Here is a 20,540-nt window from a genome sequence, read left to right as displayed (position 1 = left end):
AGTAGACCAGCTTCCCCCCCCCTCCCCTACACACTTCCATCATAGCTGTAGCTGCCTACTACTGCTGATGCTGCGACTTCAGACAGGTAATCTAGCAATTAAAATCATGACCACAGCTGTCATTATATCAGCTAAACAAAGACCAGTTTTACAGGTTTCAAACAAACCAAGGCAAATTGATAATTATTCACATGTATTTACTCATTATCAGGTGATGCCACAATTTTAAATAAAAGAAGCTAGAATGCTAGGAATATGTTTAATTTATCTCACATATTTCCCATTTCTTTATTTTGCGTCAAGTCGTACAGTCACAAAACAGCAATTTATTGAAAATGTAGTCAAAAGGATTTTCCTTGATTTGTACTATTCCTCTTCACTTTTTCATGCACTGGTTAAAACACAAGGATCCTAAATCATACAAGAGCTACAGTGAGGAACTCTATCTCCTTTCAATTACAAGATAAGAACTTCACAAAAGGCATTTTGATGCATGAAAGCTTTGGCCTGTAGATGTTTTGTAGCCAAAACTGGATGCACAACCTGAGAAATTATGAAAGCTATTAATGGCTGCAATAACATTTAAAGAATGTCCAGCCTTTGCTATTGACTGACCTGATTATTATAAATTTTCACAGCAAATGGACGGAAATAATCTCCATGAAATCACCTTGAAAGATGTTTACACAAAATCGGATTACAACATAATCAACAAATGTATTCAATACATTAACATTTTGCACCACATAATCACCAAATTTACTTCCCGATATGTTTACAGCACATAATCACTAAGTTTACTCACCAGTAATACTAGATTTTATATCACATGATCACAAAGTTTACTTACAAATAATACATTTTATACCACATAATCACCAAATTTAGCTACCAGTACATTTTAATACACATAATCACCATGTTGTAGTTTTTTCATTAATACTGGTACTTTTTATACAACATAATCACTAAGTTTATTTAATAGTAATATATTTGTATGACATAATCACCAAGTTTATGTATTTAATTTTACATCACATCATGACATTTTACTAATCAATATTCTACAAAAACACAGATTATTTACCAGTTAACAACATATTTCACATTACAATCAGGGTCTACTTGTTACATATACCGTATATCTTCGCCTATAAGTCGAATTTTTTTCACCCAAAAATAATTTTATAACTTGGGGGGTCGACTTATAAGAGGGTAAAAAAATTTCACCAAAAAATATTAGTTTTGGGGATTATTTTACAAGTTTTATTGTTGAAGTATGCCATGTATTTATACTCAAATATGTTAATTTGACACATTTATTTTTTATAACCTATTTTTTGGGGGCATTAGAACGGTTTTGGTTATGCGAAAAGGCGTACGATCTCACTCACATGCCAAGACAACAGTCCACTTAGTTAAATTAACAGTCATCACTAATAGTAAAAATGTAAACAATACTAACTACCTGTTGCCTGAATTTATTTTGAAATCTGGTCACTGGCATTAATGGTTGTTCAAACAATGTTTTGGCGGTGATTAACTTCATGAATATTACTGAGCTTTCCCTTAAAATAGACTGATCTCTGCAGTTCACTATCTAGAGCAATAGGGACACACATCATTTGGTACAAAAACCAGTGTACTTTCCAGAGTTATCCTCCGTACATGTATTAATATGGCGGCAAAAACGTGATACTTTCAGTTTTATCGTAGTGATCTGTTGTCAGTGTTTATAAATAAAGTTGTTGTCTGTGCACAAAACCATCTGTACAGTACTATACAGTAAACAGTCAAACAGCTTTCACTCTCTACTAAGGGAATATTTCGTTTTGATGTTATGTAATAATGATAGTTTGATTGGAATAGTCTGATCATATTGCGATGTACAAACCGTGAAAACCGAAGTTTGTAAAATAATTTTCTTTTGTTCAAATATTATTGTTCTCATGTGCTGAAAATAAGAAATATTTCAATATTTATAAGTAGTTTGTCATGGGTCGACTTATAAACGGGTCAATAAAAAAATATGTTTTCAGGGCTTGAAATTAGGGACTCGACTTATAGCCGAGATCGACTTACAGGCGAAGATATACGGTATGCACTATTTAGTGAATCTAGTTTATAGCACAAAACTGCAGGGAAATGTCTATTATCACTGGAGGCCACAGAAGCGAGTGTTCACTGACAAAGCATACAAGTTTATACACAAGGCAAGCTGGATAAAATAATGTGTACAATATGTATATTTTTACAGCACATAAAATATATGACATATTACTCAATACCACAAACACCAAAGTAATATCCAATAAAGGTCAAAAAGTTAAAAAATAACCAATCTTTCTGCCAGAAAATGTGCCCATACTAGGTGGTTAAAGTTGGACACAGTATTTCATGTTCTTTAAAATAATTGTAAACAGCAATTATCTTAATTGTAATGTACCAAAATATTATAAAAATGTATCCATTAAATTCCACGATATTAGGGTACGTGATTTTACCCTCCGTACCCTCTGGCAGATACCCTGATAGCAACAAATTAAACTGTTCATTTATTAAAAAGTGATGAATTTACAACAATGATGTCAAATTGACAATTGACAATATAAAAAATTATAGCACTTGTAACAACGATCCGTTTGGGTAGAGTGACAGTAAATATTGCGTACACTATAAGAGGGTTGGGTTAAAAAAACACAGTGAAGGTTTTCAATAAATATGGTCTGGAGAACACTAAGAGCACTCATTTTTCCGGGCAGGCCTCTCTCTCCTCCGGCTTGGATCGCATGAACCACTCGGTCCACGCACCATCGTAGACGGGCACATTGTCGTTCCCACACAGATGTGCGGCCAGCACCAGGCAGCAGGCAGACACTCCTGAAACAACATGGCGATACGTAGAAAATATGTAGCTAATTTTCATTACTACTTAACTTACCTAAAGTCCAAACCAAATTGTTAACAACTACGATAAATTACTTTCCTACCTTTAATTACTATTAGATTTCCCCCAAATTTTGTCCAAACACAAATCGTAAAAAAACCATTACAGTGACACAGATTCCACATACGAGAATGTAACAATGTCATTGATATTGACTTCGCTGAGACTGCATAGGGCAAAATACATGCAGTTTTCTGCCATCTACCATTTTGCTTGTTTATGGAATACTCTTCAAGGTCTTTTTCACTATTCGTTTGGACAGAAAGTGGAGAAAATACAACAGTAATTAAAGGTAGCAGGGTAATTTATTGTAGTTGTTAACAATTTGGTTCGGACTTTAGTGCTAGCACAACCAATATGCTATACAACGTGAGTAATAAACCTCCACTGCAGAATTGTCTTCCCTTGCAGGATGTTCAAGGGTACAATCGCGCATATGTAGACCATCAACCTCATCCTCGATTCAAAGTCCGAATCAAGGGAAAACCTCCCTAGAAGTGGGTGAGAGGTTACTACAAGTAACAAATGTCAATATAAAATATTCCTTAAAAATTTATATTTTTGATGCAGCCCTCGAAATATGTTGTGAACCATGAGATAGCTATATTTTCAATATCACAAAAATTTACTCCTGTGAATAACACCCGTTTAAAAGTAGAACAGTTTTGTATATGATCCGGTTAATGTTTTGCCATATTGGTAGTACAAGTATTGTGAGTAAATGTACCATATTACACCTTTTTTTTCTTTTTTTCTGTATACCGATTGCCACTATTTACTGTATGTAGCTGATAAAAAGACCTGTTTCATAATACCAGCAAAAAAATGACGAGAATGGCAGTGTCCATGCAAGCTTTTAACATATGACTGGTACTTATCTTTGCTATACAAATCGGAAAAAACACTGGTTTAATAGACATCTTCGAAGACGTACCAATCCGATCAGAACTCCTTTGCCTATTTAATTTATTATTAATTAGAAACAGTCCACTTTTGTAAGGTAATAGATCACAATGTCTGATAAGGCTAACTCATTTATACTGTTCATATAGTAATGAAAGAAAAAAAGGAATTGAATTAAATAGTGGCTTCTGTAGCATACACAAATGAACTCGTTATGGAAATCAGCAAAGTTGGTAAAATTGTCTCGATTAGTTCATAACTGTTAGCCTACAAAGCTTATCTGAGGTCCCGAATATTGCAAGAATGTAACTTTGTACTTTCTTTGAAAAAGAAATGAAATTTAGACAAAGACAATTCAAAAGTAGATGGAATAATAAACAAAATGAAAAGAAATGATAAGTAAAAATAGGCTTAGGTGTCGTTTACTCCCAAAAAGTTTTTTTTATTTTTTTACGTCTATTATTTTTCTTTTTTAAACAAAATCAAATAAAACTTCATTTAAAGACTAGTATTTGTATTTCAGCCAGAGATTAATGAAGGTACATCTGTTATTTATATTATGTATATATGTACACACTTTAGTAACAGTAATCATAGCCGACTATTTAATTGTTGCTTGTTTCAATACCTATGTTAGAAAATCACAGACCATCAGACCTGTCAACCTTTAGTCAAGAGAAAGCAGGAGGTGTGTGTTGAAAAAGCAGGAGATTTTTTAAATTCACACAATTTAACCCAAAATCCATTCTAGATCAATAACGTAACGCTATGTCCGCTAACTTGACATAGATGTCAGAGCTGTTTGCAGTGGTAGGTCAAATGACGTGTTACAAAATGTTGAGGGAGGGAGACTGGTTGTGTAATTGTAGAATTAAAAATGCTACGTGAATGTCAATATTGAAATAATTGTAGGCCTACATTTAACAAGTTATTTAAAAAATTAAAATAAATATGTGAGGGATCTAATTCTAGCGGTAGTGCACACCTAAGATGCTTGAGTTGTAGTTCTAAGTGCACCACCTCAGAACCAGTGGGTTTTTTCCATCCTGATCATGTTCATTATACATTATAATGAAATTCAAGTCAAGTTGATTCCTACACGTTTAGCTGCACGTTTATAAAATCATCTAACACTAAAAAGGTATTTATAATTGTGTGCATCAAAATATCTGAGTAGTACATATCGTAATTAAAAAATCAAATTGTTTGCATCAGTGTATGTCATAATTATATTTCTATAGCACTGCTCCTGTAATTTTTTAATAACTCCATTCTTGAAAGGAAAAAGAAGTCCAACTACACTAATGAACCAAACAAGATAAAATTAGAAGAAAACATTATTGGTTTATTGGTTCATTTTTGCAACATATGTCTCTACATTTACATGTACCAATTACTTTATAAATTAGTAATGCTTGGTTTTCACTCGCCTTAGAATTTTGATGAGTGTGTTTTTTCACATGCCTAAGCATTTTGTGGTGTGCGATTTTTCACTCTCCATGGCACAAAAACAAAAGCTCTAAATGCCTCTTTATTTATTAATAACTTTGATTAATAACTTTGAAAGTATTTACAGCAAGATGGTAATATTTTGTACCCGATTTTACATTCACATGGTTATTACCCATTTGTGTTAAAACGATCACGTACACAGGTTGAATGTCTTTTAACTAGTTAACCTGATATTACATTCACATGGGTATTACCCATTTGTGTTAAAAAGATCACGTACACAGGATGAATGTCTTTTAACTATAGTAGTGTCGGAAATAGAATATTTTGTAAATATCTATTTAATGATACTCTACCTAATTTAGCATTTACTTGTTTGGGTTCTCGCTGATGTACAAGGTGGTGTTTACTCTTGAAATTAAAAGAAAGTTGTCGGTAAACAGGTGATTTGTGTACTTTATTGGAATAGACTATAACACATTTTGATCTGCATGTGTCAGTTTCATTTACCTGTAAACAAACTTTTTATTTAAAACTGCAAGTTAACTGAGTATTTTGAATTGCTGCAGAAATTATTAATTATGATCAGCATATTTAGTGAATATAAATTCAATATAAGTACATTAGAAATTTACACAATCTTGCAACCACTTAAAGGTGCTATATCATAGTTATATATCAGCGTCTGTTTGTGATAAATATTCTCCAATAAGCATGTATTTTCTACCAGAAGATAACATTATTTTGTTTATCATTTATGGGTATATAGTTGAAGGTGTAGTCTTTAAATTTTAAAGCAAAATTTATTTATTTATTTTTTGTTTGCAATAGCTGTCATTATGCAACTTGGAGATAGCACCTTTAATACATAGCACCTTTAACACCGACATAATAGATCACACACTCAAAATGGTTCTTGACAGTTTTGCTCAAAAGTTACTTAGATATGTTTACAACTATTTTGTTTTGGAGAGGGATTGGTAAATGTCATCAGAGACAATCCCTGACATATTGCAACAGCAATGAAATTGACACAATGTCATGTCTATATAAATTTGTTATAGTCTGTTCCAATAAAGTGCACAAATCACCTGTTTTACTGACATTTTTCTTTTAATTCTAAGAGTAAACACCACCTTGTACATCAATGAGAGCCAAAACAAGTAAATGCTAAATTAGGTAGACTATAATTAAATAGATATTTACAAAATATTTACCTGTCTGTTTAATACATGTGTATGTAAGAAATAATCGACGAAAATAATTTTTATTCTATTTCCGATAGCACTTTATCATGCTGGTCAAAATTAATAATTTATGCTGCAATTGAAAATAATCAGTTATCTTGCAGTTTTAAATTAAAAGTTTGTTTAAGGGTAAATGAAATTGACACATATCCATCAACATGTGTTATAGTCTGTTTCAATAAAGGTCACAACTCTCCTGTTTATCGACATCTTTATTTTAATTTCAAGAGTAAACACCACCGTGTACATCAATGAGAGCCCAAACAAGTAAATGCTAAATTAGGTAGAGTATCATTAAATAGGTATTTACAAAATATTTACTTGTCAGTTTAATATGGAAGATATAATTGACGAAAATCATTTTTATTCTATTTCCGACACTACTTTAGTGACTGTATCAAGATTGCATGTCAAAAGATATAATACCACAAAGGTGATTCAAGTTTAACTTTCCTTATTTAACTTTAAAATATTTTATCAATGCGCTGCTCCTGACCTGTTGACACATTGACTTGAGTCTCTTGCTGATCCGGTGTCTTTAATCTTCTTGATAGGTATAGGTAATCAGTTTAGCATGCTCATATACCACAATGGTTTTTAACACGCCTCTTCTTGATAAGATAGATTACACATCTAGTCTTACACAACTAATCTTCCAATCTTTTCTAGAAAATTCCTTCAGTATTAGTTTTGTTCCCCATCGTTTTTCAGCAAAACACGCTTCCATGATAGCTTGGTCACGGTCACTGAACACCATTTTGAAAATTATTTGGGAGTAGTCAGTACTATTAGATTCTCCAGTGAAAATAGGTTACAACATAATCCGATAGACCACCTGCATATGACAGTTGACATTTGACTTAAGGGTAACAAATAGCATCACAGTGAAACACTACTTCTCATGAGACTTGCACCATCTAAGTTTGATTCTGTCACTATTTATAAGGCATTCTACCTATAGACTTGAAATTTGTACCACAAAATTCGCATTTACAGGAGCAAATAATTATTATTCTGGCATTAATATTTTTCAAGTTATGAATCAGAAAAGAAGGTTACACTTGTGTCAATCAGAATACCTCACCCATGTTGGTTTTATGGAAATATGCAAGATTTACAGGATATTAAACAAGCTTCATGAAAATTATTTTACGAGTACATGAACATGATATGAAATAGTAGCGAGTTTAATATCCTACTTATATCACTCAACTTGTTTAGTTGACGGTCCTGCAAAATTGTAGTGTGCCAATCGATGACATCATCGTGTGATGTCAAAGTGTTACGCAGGGATTCTAGATTATGGTAGCCCCACTCCCATGGCTAGTGATATTCAATGTTGGGCTAGTAAATAACTACTACTATCATGTGACGACTTGTAAAAAATATTTGTCAAATGTTGTAGTCAAGTCTATTTTGTAAATATGAATATCCTGCCCCCAACCCCACCCGCAAATGTTAGTATTTTTAAAGCTCTATCTCCCTCTTTAGGCCACATATCCAATTATTACTACTATTTAGTAAAACTGTATTAACGTGAATTTTTAATCATGGCAAGTAAATTTTTTAAATCACTGATCCAACGGCTGGTTGATTTTATAAAAATTCGAGAAGCCCTGTGTTACGCCCCAACTGGCGTACTCGTTCTAGTGGGAAGTATCACTTTGATATGTACCAAGATATGTTTAACTGAAGTACCTGACAATGGTTGAATGTGCAGTTTGAAATACCCAATAGGTCACACAGATTTTCAAGCACCGACAATATTTGAACCAATATGCAGAGTATGACAAATATTTCGAAAAGTCACTAGTCACAGGGCTAGTTGGTTTGTGAAAACCACTAGCCCACCAAGATAAAGCACTAGCCCAAATTCTTGATCAATTATAACTGGATTTTTATCTAATTTTTGTAAGATTACACATTTACGAGTATAACAGTAAAAATAAAACAAACACTTAAATTATGTTGTAACTTTCAGTTTTGTCGTGTTGTACGTTTGGTCTTTTGTCAAGTGTGATCCATCGTCATTGTCCCGTTTTTGCTTTTGCCCTACCCCTGGAGGAAAATAATTGAGCTCATGATTGGTATCTAAACTCACTATCAAAATAATTAAATTTATATGAGGGTACGACAGTGTGACACACGGTAATAGACGTTTCAGTGTATCTGGTAGTGGGTTATACATTTAGGGCCCCTTCCTGTGTCAGACCGATATCAAAAGAATATAACGGCGTCATCTAATCCGTTGGTAACTGATGAACAAAAAAGGTATTATCTTGTATCGGCAGCTGTGACGCATTATCCAAACCGCTACACGTAATAGGTCATGCCGATTCATTGCATGTGCGGTTACCATTAAAGTAAATTGTTTTCCTGGTTGCCGATAACCATATGTAAGCGAAGTGTTAAATTGGAAAACAATAGGTAAATAAAACAAACACTGAAATTCAAAGCATGACTGGGGTTTACTTGATTGAGATTAACCTGTCGTCGCGATTGGTGATTTCCAAGTTCTTAGCCTAAAACATATGTGTAAGATTAACTACCACGTGACGTGTCCAACCAATCAAAACATGCATGTCATTAGACTTATTTTCTGTGCCAGAAACTTGAAAGGGAAAAGTAAACAATGTATGCTTTAACTGTGGCGATGTAGAGACAACAAGTTACTGCAGTTTGCAGACCTAGTTCAAGTGGATTATTATTATATACTGATGGCATTGTTGATATTATTCGATGACAAACGTCACAATCAAATTTATTAAACGAAATTTCAGCCGAGAGAAAAAGAAAAAAGAAAAGAAAAACCCCCACGATCGAGCGATAAGGAGAGGGGGTGGGAAACCACTAGCCCAAACTTAAAAACCACTAGCCACGGGCATCGGGCTAGCGGATTTGTCAAACTCTGCAATATGATTGCACTATTCTCTTTTTATTTACAATTTCTAACCTGGAGCCTAATAATTGTTTTATCTCATAGTGCAGTTTACATCTAATTTGCAAAGTTAATAAATTATTAAAGTATGTGATCTGAAACATATCACATACTTTGATAGCACTGGAAATGTATAACATTATATGATAAATGCACTCTTCATAAAAACAAACTTGACATTGGTAAAAATAATGCTATCAGATTATTTTTACAGAATCAAAGACATTGTAAGACAATCGAGTAAGTGAGCAAATGGTGATGCAAAAACACTAGAAAACACATTTGATTCGCATAAACGTAGCCATTGTCAGCGTTTGTACTAAAATGCAAAAGCGCAATCCTCAGAGAAGCACGTGCATCATGAAGTTCTGTAAGTTTGCATGTCAATCCCTCTGTTGGTAGGGCATAAAAGGCCACATCAGCAGTGATTCAAACAGACTGCATAACGACACTGTAGGTAACGCAATAATGCCAAGATTGACGTCAGCTCAACGCAATAATGCCATTGGGAGATTGCAAGCAGAGGCAACTCAACAAGCTGTGGCAAGGCACTTTGGTGTCTCGAGACACACCATCTCTGCTTTATGAGCATGGTACAACACCACTTAAAGTGTTAATGACAGGCCACGGTCAGGTTGTCCCAGAGTAACCACTCGTGACTGCCGCTCAAGATCGATACATCTTCAAAATCGAACCACAACAGCAACAGCGACAAAAATCCCTGGACTACGCAGAATTTCTGACCAGACAGTTTGTAATCGGCTAACGCAGGTAGGAATTTTCCCTAGAAGACCAGTGCAATGTAATGTTTTGACCCCACGTCACTCAGCAGAGTGTTTGCAGTGGTGTCAGCAAAGGGTGAGATGGACACCTGCCAGGTGAAGGACTGTTTTATTCTCAGATGAGTCTCGTTTTCTACTGTCACGTGCTGATGGATACAGATGTGTCTATAGATGTTGATGGGAATATTATGCTCCAAACTGCATGCAACAAGTCAACTGTTTTGGTGGTGGCAGTGTCATGGTGTGGGCAGGAATCCATTATGGTGGTAGGATGATTCTTGTGCATGTGACAGGTGCACCGACGGGCATCAGATATTAAGACGAGATCCTGCAACACGTGTTAGTCAGGAGTTTTTGCAGCGCCACAACGTCCAGATATTACCTTGGCCTGCCCGTTCGCCGGATTTAAACCCAATAGAACATCTATGGGATGCACTGGTTCAGCCTGTGCGACGGAGGAATCCACCACCCCAGACACTTCCGCAACTTCATACGGCACTGCAGCATGAGTGGCAAACCATTCCACGTGTTGTGCAACGTTTGATTGCTTCCATGCGTCGCCGTTGTCAAACTGTCATCAGAGCTCGTGGTGGTCATAACCGATACTGACATTTTGCCCACCCCTATTTTGCACATATTCCTGTGTACACATTTAAGATGGATTCCAAGAGATACTGTTTCGGACATGTACAGAGTAATCCTCTTCCCATGGTGTCTTTATCTTTGGTTGCTTGTTTTTTTTATTATTAAACTTTGAAAATCAATGTCAAGTTTCTTTTTTTGAAGAGAATATATATATATATATATATATATATATATATATATATATATATATATATGTATTAAAATGTGATTAATTTAAGGAATATGTTATTAGCTAAAGACTAATCTGGCAACGGACTGGGTGATCCGAGCCCTGAATAATTACAATGATTAGTTATTATTCCAGAGAGTCCTGTTCATAAAAAGAAATGAGATCTACAGAGATAAGTTGTACAGAGTCCGACGCATGTGCAGCAATTTTAGCAAGAGGGGGTCTAGACTGTGATGAGCAAAATTTAGAGAGGGGTTGAGTCATGCTCCCCCTCCTCCCTAACATATACTGAAAAAAGAGGAGAATATTTGCTTGAAAAATACAACAAACCTGATCCGCAGGATGCAACAACAGGCTTGTCAAGGTGAATCCCTGCCTCAGTGAACATCTTCTGAAGACCGTCCTTCTCTTTCAGTAGTTTACTGTCTGGATCCATGATGGAAAAGAAAGGAATGTTCACACTACCTGGGATATGTCCTGGCTTGATACCTACGAGAAAATATGAAAAATGTAAAGTATCATGCTACATTCAATACCACGTACTGATAAGTGGTAAGTCCATAATCCACATGTAACTTTATGCAAAAATTAAAAGTGATATAGAAACAAAGTTGTAACAACTGACTGACCTTGAAACATTAAAAAGCATGATGGCCACATTGAAATTCAAAATTACTACCATAGCCTGACTAACATAAACTTATAAATACAATTTAGTGATTATTTGACTCTTGAAAGATATCATGTTTATATAGACACCGAGATACGATTGAATATGGAAAAAAAAGCCTGGTGACCACTTTAGTTTATTTGTTAACAAATGTTAGGTTAAATAAAAATTAAGCAAGTTTACCAAGATAATAATTCTACCTAAAATGTTGGGTTTTTGGGGTGTTTTTTTTTACATATGCTACTAGCTTCAGTCGTATGTGTCAGGGCTTTTGATTGCACCAAAATCGAGATGATAAACATTGTGCCCAAAAATTGTACATGTATAATTAAAATGAGCATGTTCAGAATAAATGTAAAGATGCTACCTCAAAACCAGTGAAATGTTAGGCTTTAATTATTTTAAAGTAACATGAAATACATTTTTTGGTTCTACAAATCTTCGACATCTGTTAATAATATTACTGTGCTTAAAAAGACTTTGCTGTGTTCAAAACAGAACAGAACAAACAACAAAACACAACACTCCTAATAAATAAACTTCTCTAAAAAAAACCCAATGCCACAACAGCAACTGTTGTGCCCATATTACCAAAGTATGCGAATGACACCGCCGAATGTGCAGATATTTATTTAGGCGACGTGTTTTGTGGGAAAAGACTGATTTTATGTGAATCATACGTTCTGTACATCTGTCATCACCATTAACATGTCAGCAAATGTATAGGTTTACTATGATTATGATTCGCTTGGGGTAGACAATTATTTTAACATATTTTAACTCTAACTATACAAAAATATTACAGACTGATCACACCGTTTTGTCTAGGCATATCATAAAATATTGTTTGTTTCCGGTTACCTGACCGACCCTAATTTGAAGCTGCCGACCCTAAATCTTTTTTTTGTATATCCAAAAATGTTTTTTTTAATATAACAAAGATTTCCACGAAAACATTCCAAAACTATCACAAGCACTAATTTGGTGTCATTTAGAGGATAACCCTACTGTGTTTTCCAATTTGCGTACGTATATCAGTGGTTTTACTGTCGCAAATTTAGTTTTATTGGCGACCCGTTAGCCACGAAATGTTTTCTTCTAACAATTGATTGATGGAGTTACTTCGCTTCAAACTGAAGTTTGGTAACTTTCGTGAGATATCAGGCGAAGAGTCAGAAAATTGTTTTCACAAATATATGCGATCTTTTCCAATTTACTCTACATCTAGCGTAGCGAGGTGTTCCGATTAATAATAATAATAACTATATTTAATGATTTACTCCAGCGACAAACTGGCCTTGTAGAAATTTAGTGACCTTCTGATAAACTAGGGGAGGGAATGTTTACCGATACTGATGGAGTAAGATCTTGATGTGTTTCGTTATTTTTTGTAAGTGGTCACTGGGAACTTCGCGGGTTTCCGCTAAAAACAATGTCAGAATAACCATGTGTTTGACGTCCAATAGCCGATGATATTAAAGATAAAAATCAATGTGCTCTAGTGGCGTCGTTAAATAAAACAAACTTTACTTTTCAACATTCGTTTGAGCTACCTGAGCATTTGTACTGCATTTCTATTCATTGGACCAATTAATTGCTTCAAACCAAGTGTGTACTTTAATACTGGATGCATACAGAATAAAACTAACATTGCAAATTATAAAATTGGTAAGTCTGCCATTTCTTAGATACACTAGGAAAAATAATATTCATAAAAAAAAAAAAATCATGTTATTGTTGGACAAATAAATATAGAACCCTTCTTTTCAGTTTTCATTAAAAGAAATTGTTATAACTTATTTACTGGTTTCTATCCAATTAAGGTTCAACCAAGTCTGTCCTGGACCAGTACAGAAGTTAAGTAAACCTTCTGCCTATTATTAAACAGCAAGGGGTCTTTTGTATGTACTCTCCCACAGATAGGTTAGCACCATGTTGCACTCAAAATCAAAATGCCTTGCCTTTTATAAATTTATAAGAAAACCAAAAAACAACAAAAAAACAAAAAAAAAAAAAGGCAACGCAAAAAAAAAAGGGGGAAAAAAAAAAAAGAAAATAAGTTGCCCATGTAAAAAGAAGCCTTTAAACACACCTATGTGGATAGTACTACATATTTCCTTTTTTTAATTAAGTTATGAAATAGATATAGAAAATAAAATGGCCATAAGGTTTTTGTCCTTTTGAAAATTGTATAATGGAAGAAAAAAAGCCCTTATATTTAAAACTGCACATAAAATATGCCCCCAAAACGTCACTTTACCATGCCTTACTTCATTTCTAGGGAAAACACTGTGATGAATGGTATTGTTGGTTTGCATAATGCATTTCTATACATGCAGAGGTTATTTTGGATATCGGTAGTCAACACCTTTATTTAATATCCATAAATAAAATTATTTTCCAAAATAAAATGTTTTTCCTACCTACCTAGCCTATATTTTTCCAGCATGTAATAGGAGACAAGTAAAAAAAAAATTCCCGGCCCTATGGATATAGCCGCCAAACAAAGTTGCATCCTTAGCCTGTGAAACTCAATCGATTATTAAAATCATTTATGATTTGTCCAGACCGGTTGTCAATCATGCCATTAGGAGAGGTCAACTGACCGTAACCTGATAATAATAAAGAATGTTTCAATCACAAACCAGGACACAAAGTATCCATTTATATTTACTCGCCAACTGGCTAGAAAACGAACAAAATCACTAGCCAACTTGGGAGTGCTACTTGCCAGGCAACATAATCATGAATGAAAGAATTTTAAACACCATTTGAACCTTGATTTAGCAGAATTAAAAAACATTACATCATTGGTAATAAAAAAAGAAAGAAATGTTTTATTTAACGACACACTCAAGACATTGTATTTACGGTTATATGGTGTCAGACGTGGTTAAGGACCACACAGATATTGAGAGAGGAAACCCGCTGTCGCCACTACATGGGCTACTCTTTTCAATTAGCAGCAAGGGATCTTTTATATGCATCATCCCAGACAGGGTAGTACATACCACGTCCTTTGATGTACTAGTCGTGGTGCACTGGCAGGAACGAGAAATAACCCAATGGGCCCACCGACGGGGATCGATCCCACTGGGCTCGTTGGTTATAAAATCCCTGCAAAAAGGTATGCAGATGATTCGTCCTCTGGACATTTCGTCCACCAAAAATGTGTCCACTGTTCAACTATAATTTTTTTGCATTAGTTATTTACCATATATTTCTTGTGATTTTGTGGATGTAACTTGGCTGGAATTTGATAGTGAAATGGAGATAATATCGTTGTTTATTGGTTGGTTACTTCGAACGACGTCAAGTTATGGTATTTTTCATCCGGTGCACATTGACTATTATCTTCCGACGCACACTTCCTAGTAGAAACAACGAAAATCATGTACGAGCATGTGGACAAATACGCGCCTATGGACGAAATGTGTATGGTAATACAGCAATCACAATGTAGAAATGGTAATTTAACAAGGATTTAGTTACTAGCTTTGTTTTCTAAATAGTATATCAGAATTATAGGTGTAATTGAAGAGCAATTTGAATAACAGCATATCTATAAAGTACTATAATGGACACAGACAGACAACAACAAGTCGATAGTGCCACTAAAATTTTGTTTGTTTCACATGTATACTATTAGGTTACCACAAAACGAAAATAATTAACCATTTCAAAGGCTAAGAAATAACATTTTAGATTTATTGGTCTAAATGTTGTAATCGAGTGGACCAATTGTCCGAGGTGGGTGGATGAATTGTACAGTGGACGAATCGTCTGTAGACGAAACGTCCAGAGGACGAACTGTCTGGAAAGCTGCAAAAACAGGGCCGAGTTGAGCCAAACAGAGCAGAAGAACGTCTGCTATACTGGTTTATGTGCTTCACAGTAAACCAAATGGCTAAGTTGGGAACCAATAAAATAGTTTGTGAATATTAGCTGACTGTACTAGTATGTACTTCGGACAGACATGTTCACCAGAAGATTAACTCGAAGTAAAAATTTAACAATTGAATATTATCATCATAAATATATCTAAATTGCTACATGTTTTAGTAGTGTACCTTATAAAATACTTTATTTAAAAGGAAAGCATTAATTTTGCAGAACAAAACATTATCATCATCAAGAAATAAAAATGATATCACATTATTTAAGGAGAACAGCATGTCTATGTTTTTTATGTTTGATATCCCATTTGGAATAGCTCGGATGACTTAAAATATCTTCCATGTGTGACTTGCAACACAATCCAAAATGCCGAAGTTTATACATACAGTTTTGATTGTTAATACATGTGTCATCTGACCGATATATATTTTGTAAAATAATATTATGTCATGACAGCCATACATGCGTGACAAAATATTCTGCTCACCAAAAGAAAAGAATTTTGTTCTCCATGTAGCAGAATTTCACTTGCTTAGGCAAGTATTTTACTAGCAATATTATGCACTGCAAACTATATTAGAAGTACAGTAACCAAACTACTAAATTTAAAGAAATGTGTGTATACTTGGTCTTGGTTCAGGATCAGTCCCCATAAAGCGTCCTGGAGGCCTTGCATCCATCAGCTGAAACTGTTTTTTTGACAAGTTTTCTTTTATATCATCAAAGTATTTAACCATTGAAGAATTAAAAGCAGCTGTAAATTTCTCAGGAGAACATGTTGCCAATTTACTGGTTGTTGGCTTGTGTTCCTGGCACCATTTAGGAAATCCACCATCCAGAATGGAAACCATGGTATGTCCAAACGCCCTAAATGCCCACCATACTCTAGGGGCTGAAAGGGTCCCAAACTTTTCATTGTTGTCATAAACAACAACATGTGTGTGATTGTTTATTCCTAGTTTTCCAACATAATCTTCAAACTCTTTGGTACTTGGCATCATGTGAATATATGGTGAATCTTTATCAATGCACTCATCAATATCAAAAAATTGTGCATCTGGGATATGCTTGCTGACATATTCTTCACGTGCGTTTCTGCCGGTGTTCGGCAAGTGCCAGGAGGCGTCAATAACTCGCAAATTGGGAGAGAACAACCGAGTGTTCAACCACTTAACAGAAACAATGGAAGCAACACGATTCATCTTGAGGCTAAAAAATAAGTATGTTGCACTGTGAAAGCAAATTTGCAACGTGTAGTTAATATCCGTTAACCTGACATTAGATGTGAAATGATTTTAGAAAGAAAACGTTTCAATGTCACTAGTTTCGTGCCAGGAAATGCAGAGTAAAATTATCTTCAATACCAAAGAGCGACTGACGTTTAGACTGGTATTTTCTTAATGTAACACTTATAATATAAACGCAACAAAGACGATTACCATACTTAATAAATAGGTTAAAAGCCTAATAATTTTTATGACAGAGTTATGCAAACCGCTTTGTATTTAATACTAGGTGGGGCTTTATAGAATGTTATGCATTCAGTCATACCCATATGAACGTAAAAGAAATAATAGAGACATAAGCGAAAGTTTTCGTAACTATTTAAACTACCGCAAACTTATGAGTGAACTACTTCGCCGATTCAGTCACACAATTTGCGGATAATATTTTTTGTTCATACCCCGATGGACGTAAACAAATAACAATCTTTAAATGTATACAGTCTGTCCGGTGTATCCGTGAATCTAAAGTCGACTATACTCACTTTTTGCACCCTTGTTTCTAAAAGTATGAAAAATAAATAATGACAAAGTGTGGCGTTTGTTTAAACTGAATCAAATAATTATTTTCATAATTTTGACAGGGGTCATGGTTAGTAGCCAGTTTTTATTTTAATGTGGTGAAGCATTGTAATAATATAGCTAATTTTGCATTTCAATGACATCACTTTGTATCTCTTTACAATAACTAGCATTCTGATAGACCCAGTATTCTGATGTTAAGAGAGAGGGACTTGATGTACCCAGTGTAGGTACGTGGGAATGACCCACTTATCCCTCTAGGCTGTTGTGCCTTGATACCTGATCTTGTGCATCGAGGCATGACTGGGTGTGTGCCCTATTGCCCTATATCCAATTTTTTCACTGGATGTACTAGAAGTGGGAAAAATATTTCAATAAAGTTTTTGGTCATCAAAGTCATCCATGCTTTACCAGAAAGGAAGTAACTAGTTTCATTGAAACATAATTAGACTAATATATATATATTTATCTACATTTGTACTAAATTGTATGCAAATCTATAGACCACAGATGGTGTTTTTTCGGTCCCGTCCCCAAACAGTAGTAAAAGATTCCCACTCTAACGGAACAGCAAGCCTGTGTTTGTCGTTAAATATTGATAATTTTCGAGCTCCTGATAAAATAAATTTCACATATCAATCACTAATACACACATTACAGGAACGCATGTTTCAGAGAAACTGCCTGTATTCACAATGTTGTTGACAAACTGCGCTTTGAAGTACCAATTATTCCATTCAGCATCGCCCTTGTTCTGATATGCTGAAATTAGCATTAAGTCGTGAAGAAGGGCATCTTGTAAACAATGCATTACGTCAACACACTATCACTGTCCTAGGGACCAACTGAAGTTGCAACAGGTACACGGGTCTCGACCAGACAAGGCAGAATTGTCTAGGAGCCAACACTTGATCCTGCAAACAGTTGAACCACCTTCTATCAGCTTTCAGACAGCACATCAGGACTGGTATAGATGTCACAGACTCTGCATACATGTGTATTTCCTCATACAAAATGGTGGCCAGCATTCTCAACACATGAGGGGTGGGACGTAGTCCAGTGGTAAAGTGTCCACTTGATGCACGGTCAGTCTGGGATCGGTGGGCCCATTGGGCTATTTCTCGTTCCAGCCAGTGCACCATGACTGGTATATCAAAGGCAGTGGTATGTGTTATCCTGTCTGTGGGATGGTGCATATAAAAGATCCCATGCTGCTAATCGAAAAGAGTAGCCCATGAAGTGGCAACAGCGGGTTTCCTTTCTCAATATCTGTGTGGTCCTTGACCATATGTGTGACGCCACATAACCGTAAATAACATGTGTTCAATGTGTCGTCAAATAAAACATTTCCTTCCTTCCCACTACACGAGTCTCCTATTAAATGTTTGGGACGAGTTGGGCATCATTGAGGCGAGGTAAATTTTGAAAAGCCATGTACAAAACATAATGTCAAAAATACTCTTCACCAAATTGTATATATACTTTTAATAGACCTATTTCACATTCCAACTGTGCAAAATTAGACTATTCAAAAGCTTGAGGGGCATGACCAATAGTTGTGAGTAGCTGAGTTTGTAGCCATATTACGAAGTTATCGGCTAGTATAATCTCTTAAAAATAAAACGTATATGTTTCTTAGGTTACATATTCTTGCTTGGAATATAAATATATGTACATGCAATACAATTACATTTCTCGACATTCTCAGGCCAGTAGCAACTGAGAGGTTGTGTGTGTTTGTCTGCGTGCGTGCTGTATCCCAACTTGAGGACACAAATGTAAGGTGTTTTTAACTACTCTATATAAATATGGTTTCAAATATGGCTTGTGCCCCCCACCCCACTAGACTGTCCCTCCGCTGGAGATTGTGCCACCTAGCTCCAGATATTAAACATTTGACCTGAGGAGATCTTCAACAGCGTTCTTGCTGGGTGAAAATTAAAGGAGGGTGGCTGTGCAATACCCCACGCTTCAAAAAAAAAGAAAAAAGGGAAAGCTTGGTTACCATATAGTGTTGTGTGTTGGTCGACTTTGTGGAAAGACATACTCCTAATTTTGCACCCTCGGTATTTGGTACAAAAAAGTTGATACTAAATACAAGTGTGGCAATATCGAGTTTTATCTCTATATAATAGTATTTTATAATATTTGTAATGTTTCCTGTAACTAATTAAATTATTGTTATTTACAGGTAGTCATTGTATGTTATGTTTTTAATGTTTACTATACCTAATTAATCCAATGTCTCTTTCAGGTAATTCTGAAAAGGATAGTGCTCCTTTAATTTAATTATTTACTTTTAATATAGCTTCTTTATTCCGGGTGCTATATTTCAGTCAGCTTGTTAACTGGTGATATGTTGATTAAAAACACAAGCATGAATCTTGCACAAGCACCTAACAATAGCACTTTCATTCTTGCACTGTGTCTATCCTTTGTTCTAAACTTTCAAGCTTGGGTCTACTGTAAGCTGGTATTCTGTCTTGGTGTTTCTGTCCAGCTTCTAGTTATATAATCTTCAGCATAAATACTGAGAGCTCTTGTTCTCAGTGTGGAAATGATATCGCATTCCGAAATTTAGCAAAGATGAAGCAGGACGTGTGTGCCTGCTCTCTCTCGAGCTAACCCCCCCCCCCCCCTCCCACCTGGGGGGGGACTCATTGCTTCATACGGGACGTTACTGGAATACCGCGTCGCGTACACCGGGTCACGGGCAACCGTGACTTTGGTGTACGGCGACCCGGTAAAGAAACCAACTAGGAGGAGAAGGAGGAGGAAGACGGACGCGCCAGGGGCGGACCGGGGGAGGTCAAAACCGGTAGCTCAACTACCGGCGGCGACTTTTCCCGTTGAACCCCCAAAGCCCAAGTCAATACCAGCGAGGCCAGCTGATCCAGCTTTACAGGATACAGTCGTCGACTCGCCAGTGGCGGACACGGTCCCTAACCAGGCCCAGATGGAGTCGCCACCATCAACTCCGACTACTTCGACCCCCGGGATTCCAGCGATGCCACCCCCACCCAGGAAGAGTGGCGCTGTAGAGACCCAGGCCCGACTGGTACTCGTTGGAAAACGAAAGACGATG

The 20,540-nt window shown here is 35.7% G+C and overlaps 1 protein-coding gene across 1 annotated transcript; it reads right to left on the bottom strand.

Moving 5' to 3' along the window:
* Nucleotides 1-1,976: 1,976 nt before the first annotated feature.
* Nucleotides 1,977-18,590, bottom strand: LOC121379211 (3-mercaptopyruvate sulfurtransferase-like). Its single transcript, XM_041507716.1, has 3 exons — nucleotides 16,276-18,590; nucleotides 11,414-11,572; nucleotides 1,977-2,880 (listed from the first exon to the last, which is right to left on the bottom strand). The coding sequence occupies exons 1-3, from the start codon at nucleotides 16,850-16,852 to the stop codon at nucleotides 2,747-2,749; spliced, it is 870 nt and encodes a 289-aa protein (XP_041363650.1). The 5' UTR covers nucleotides 16,853-18,590; the 3' UTR covers nucleotides 1,977-2,746.
* Nucleotides 18,591-20,540: the final 1,950 nt, after the last annotated feature.

The sequence above is a fragment of the Gigantopelta aegis genome, chromosome 8 (assembly GCF_016097555.1).
Source record: "Gigantopelta aegis isolate Gae_Host chromosome 8, Gae_host_genome, whole genome shotgun sequence".
NCBI classification, from domain to species: domain Eukaryota; kingdom Metazoa; phylum Mollusca; class Gastropoda; order Neomphalida; family Peltospiridae; genus Gigantopelta; species Gigantopelta aegis.
The sequence above is the reverse complement of the archived record's forward strand: the minus strand, read 5'-3'. Positions and strand labels throughout refer to the sequence as shown.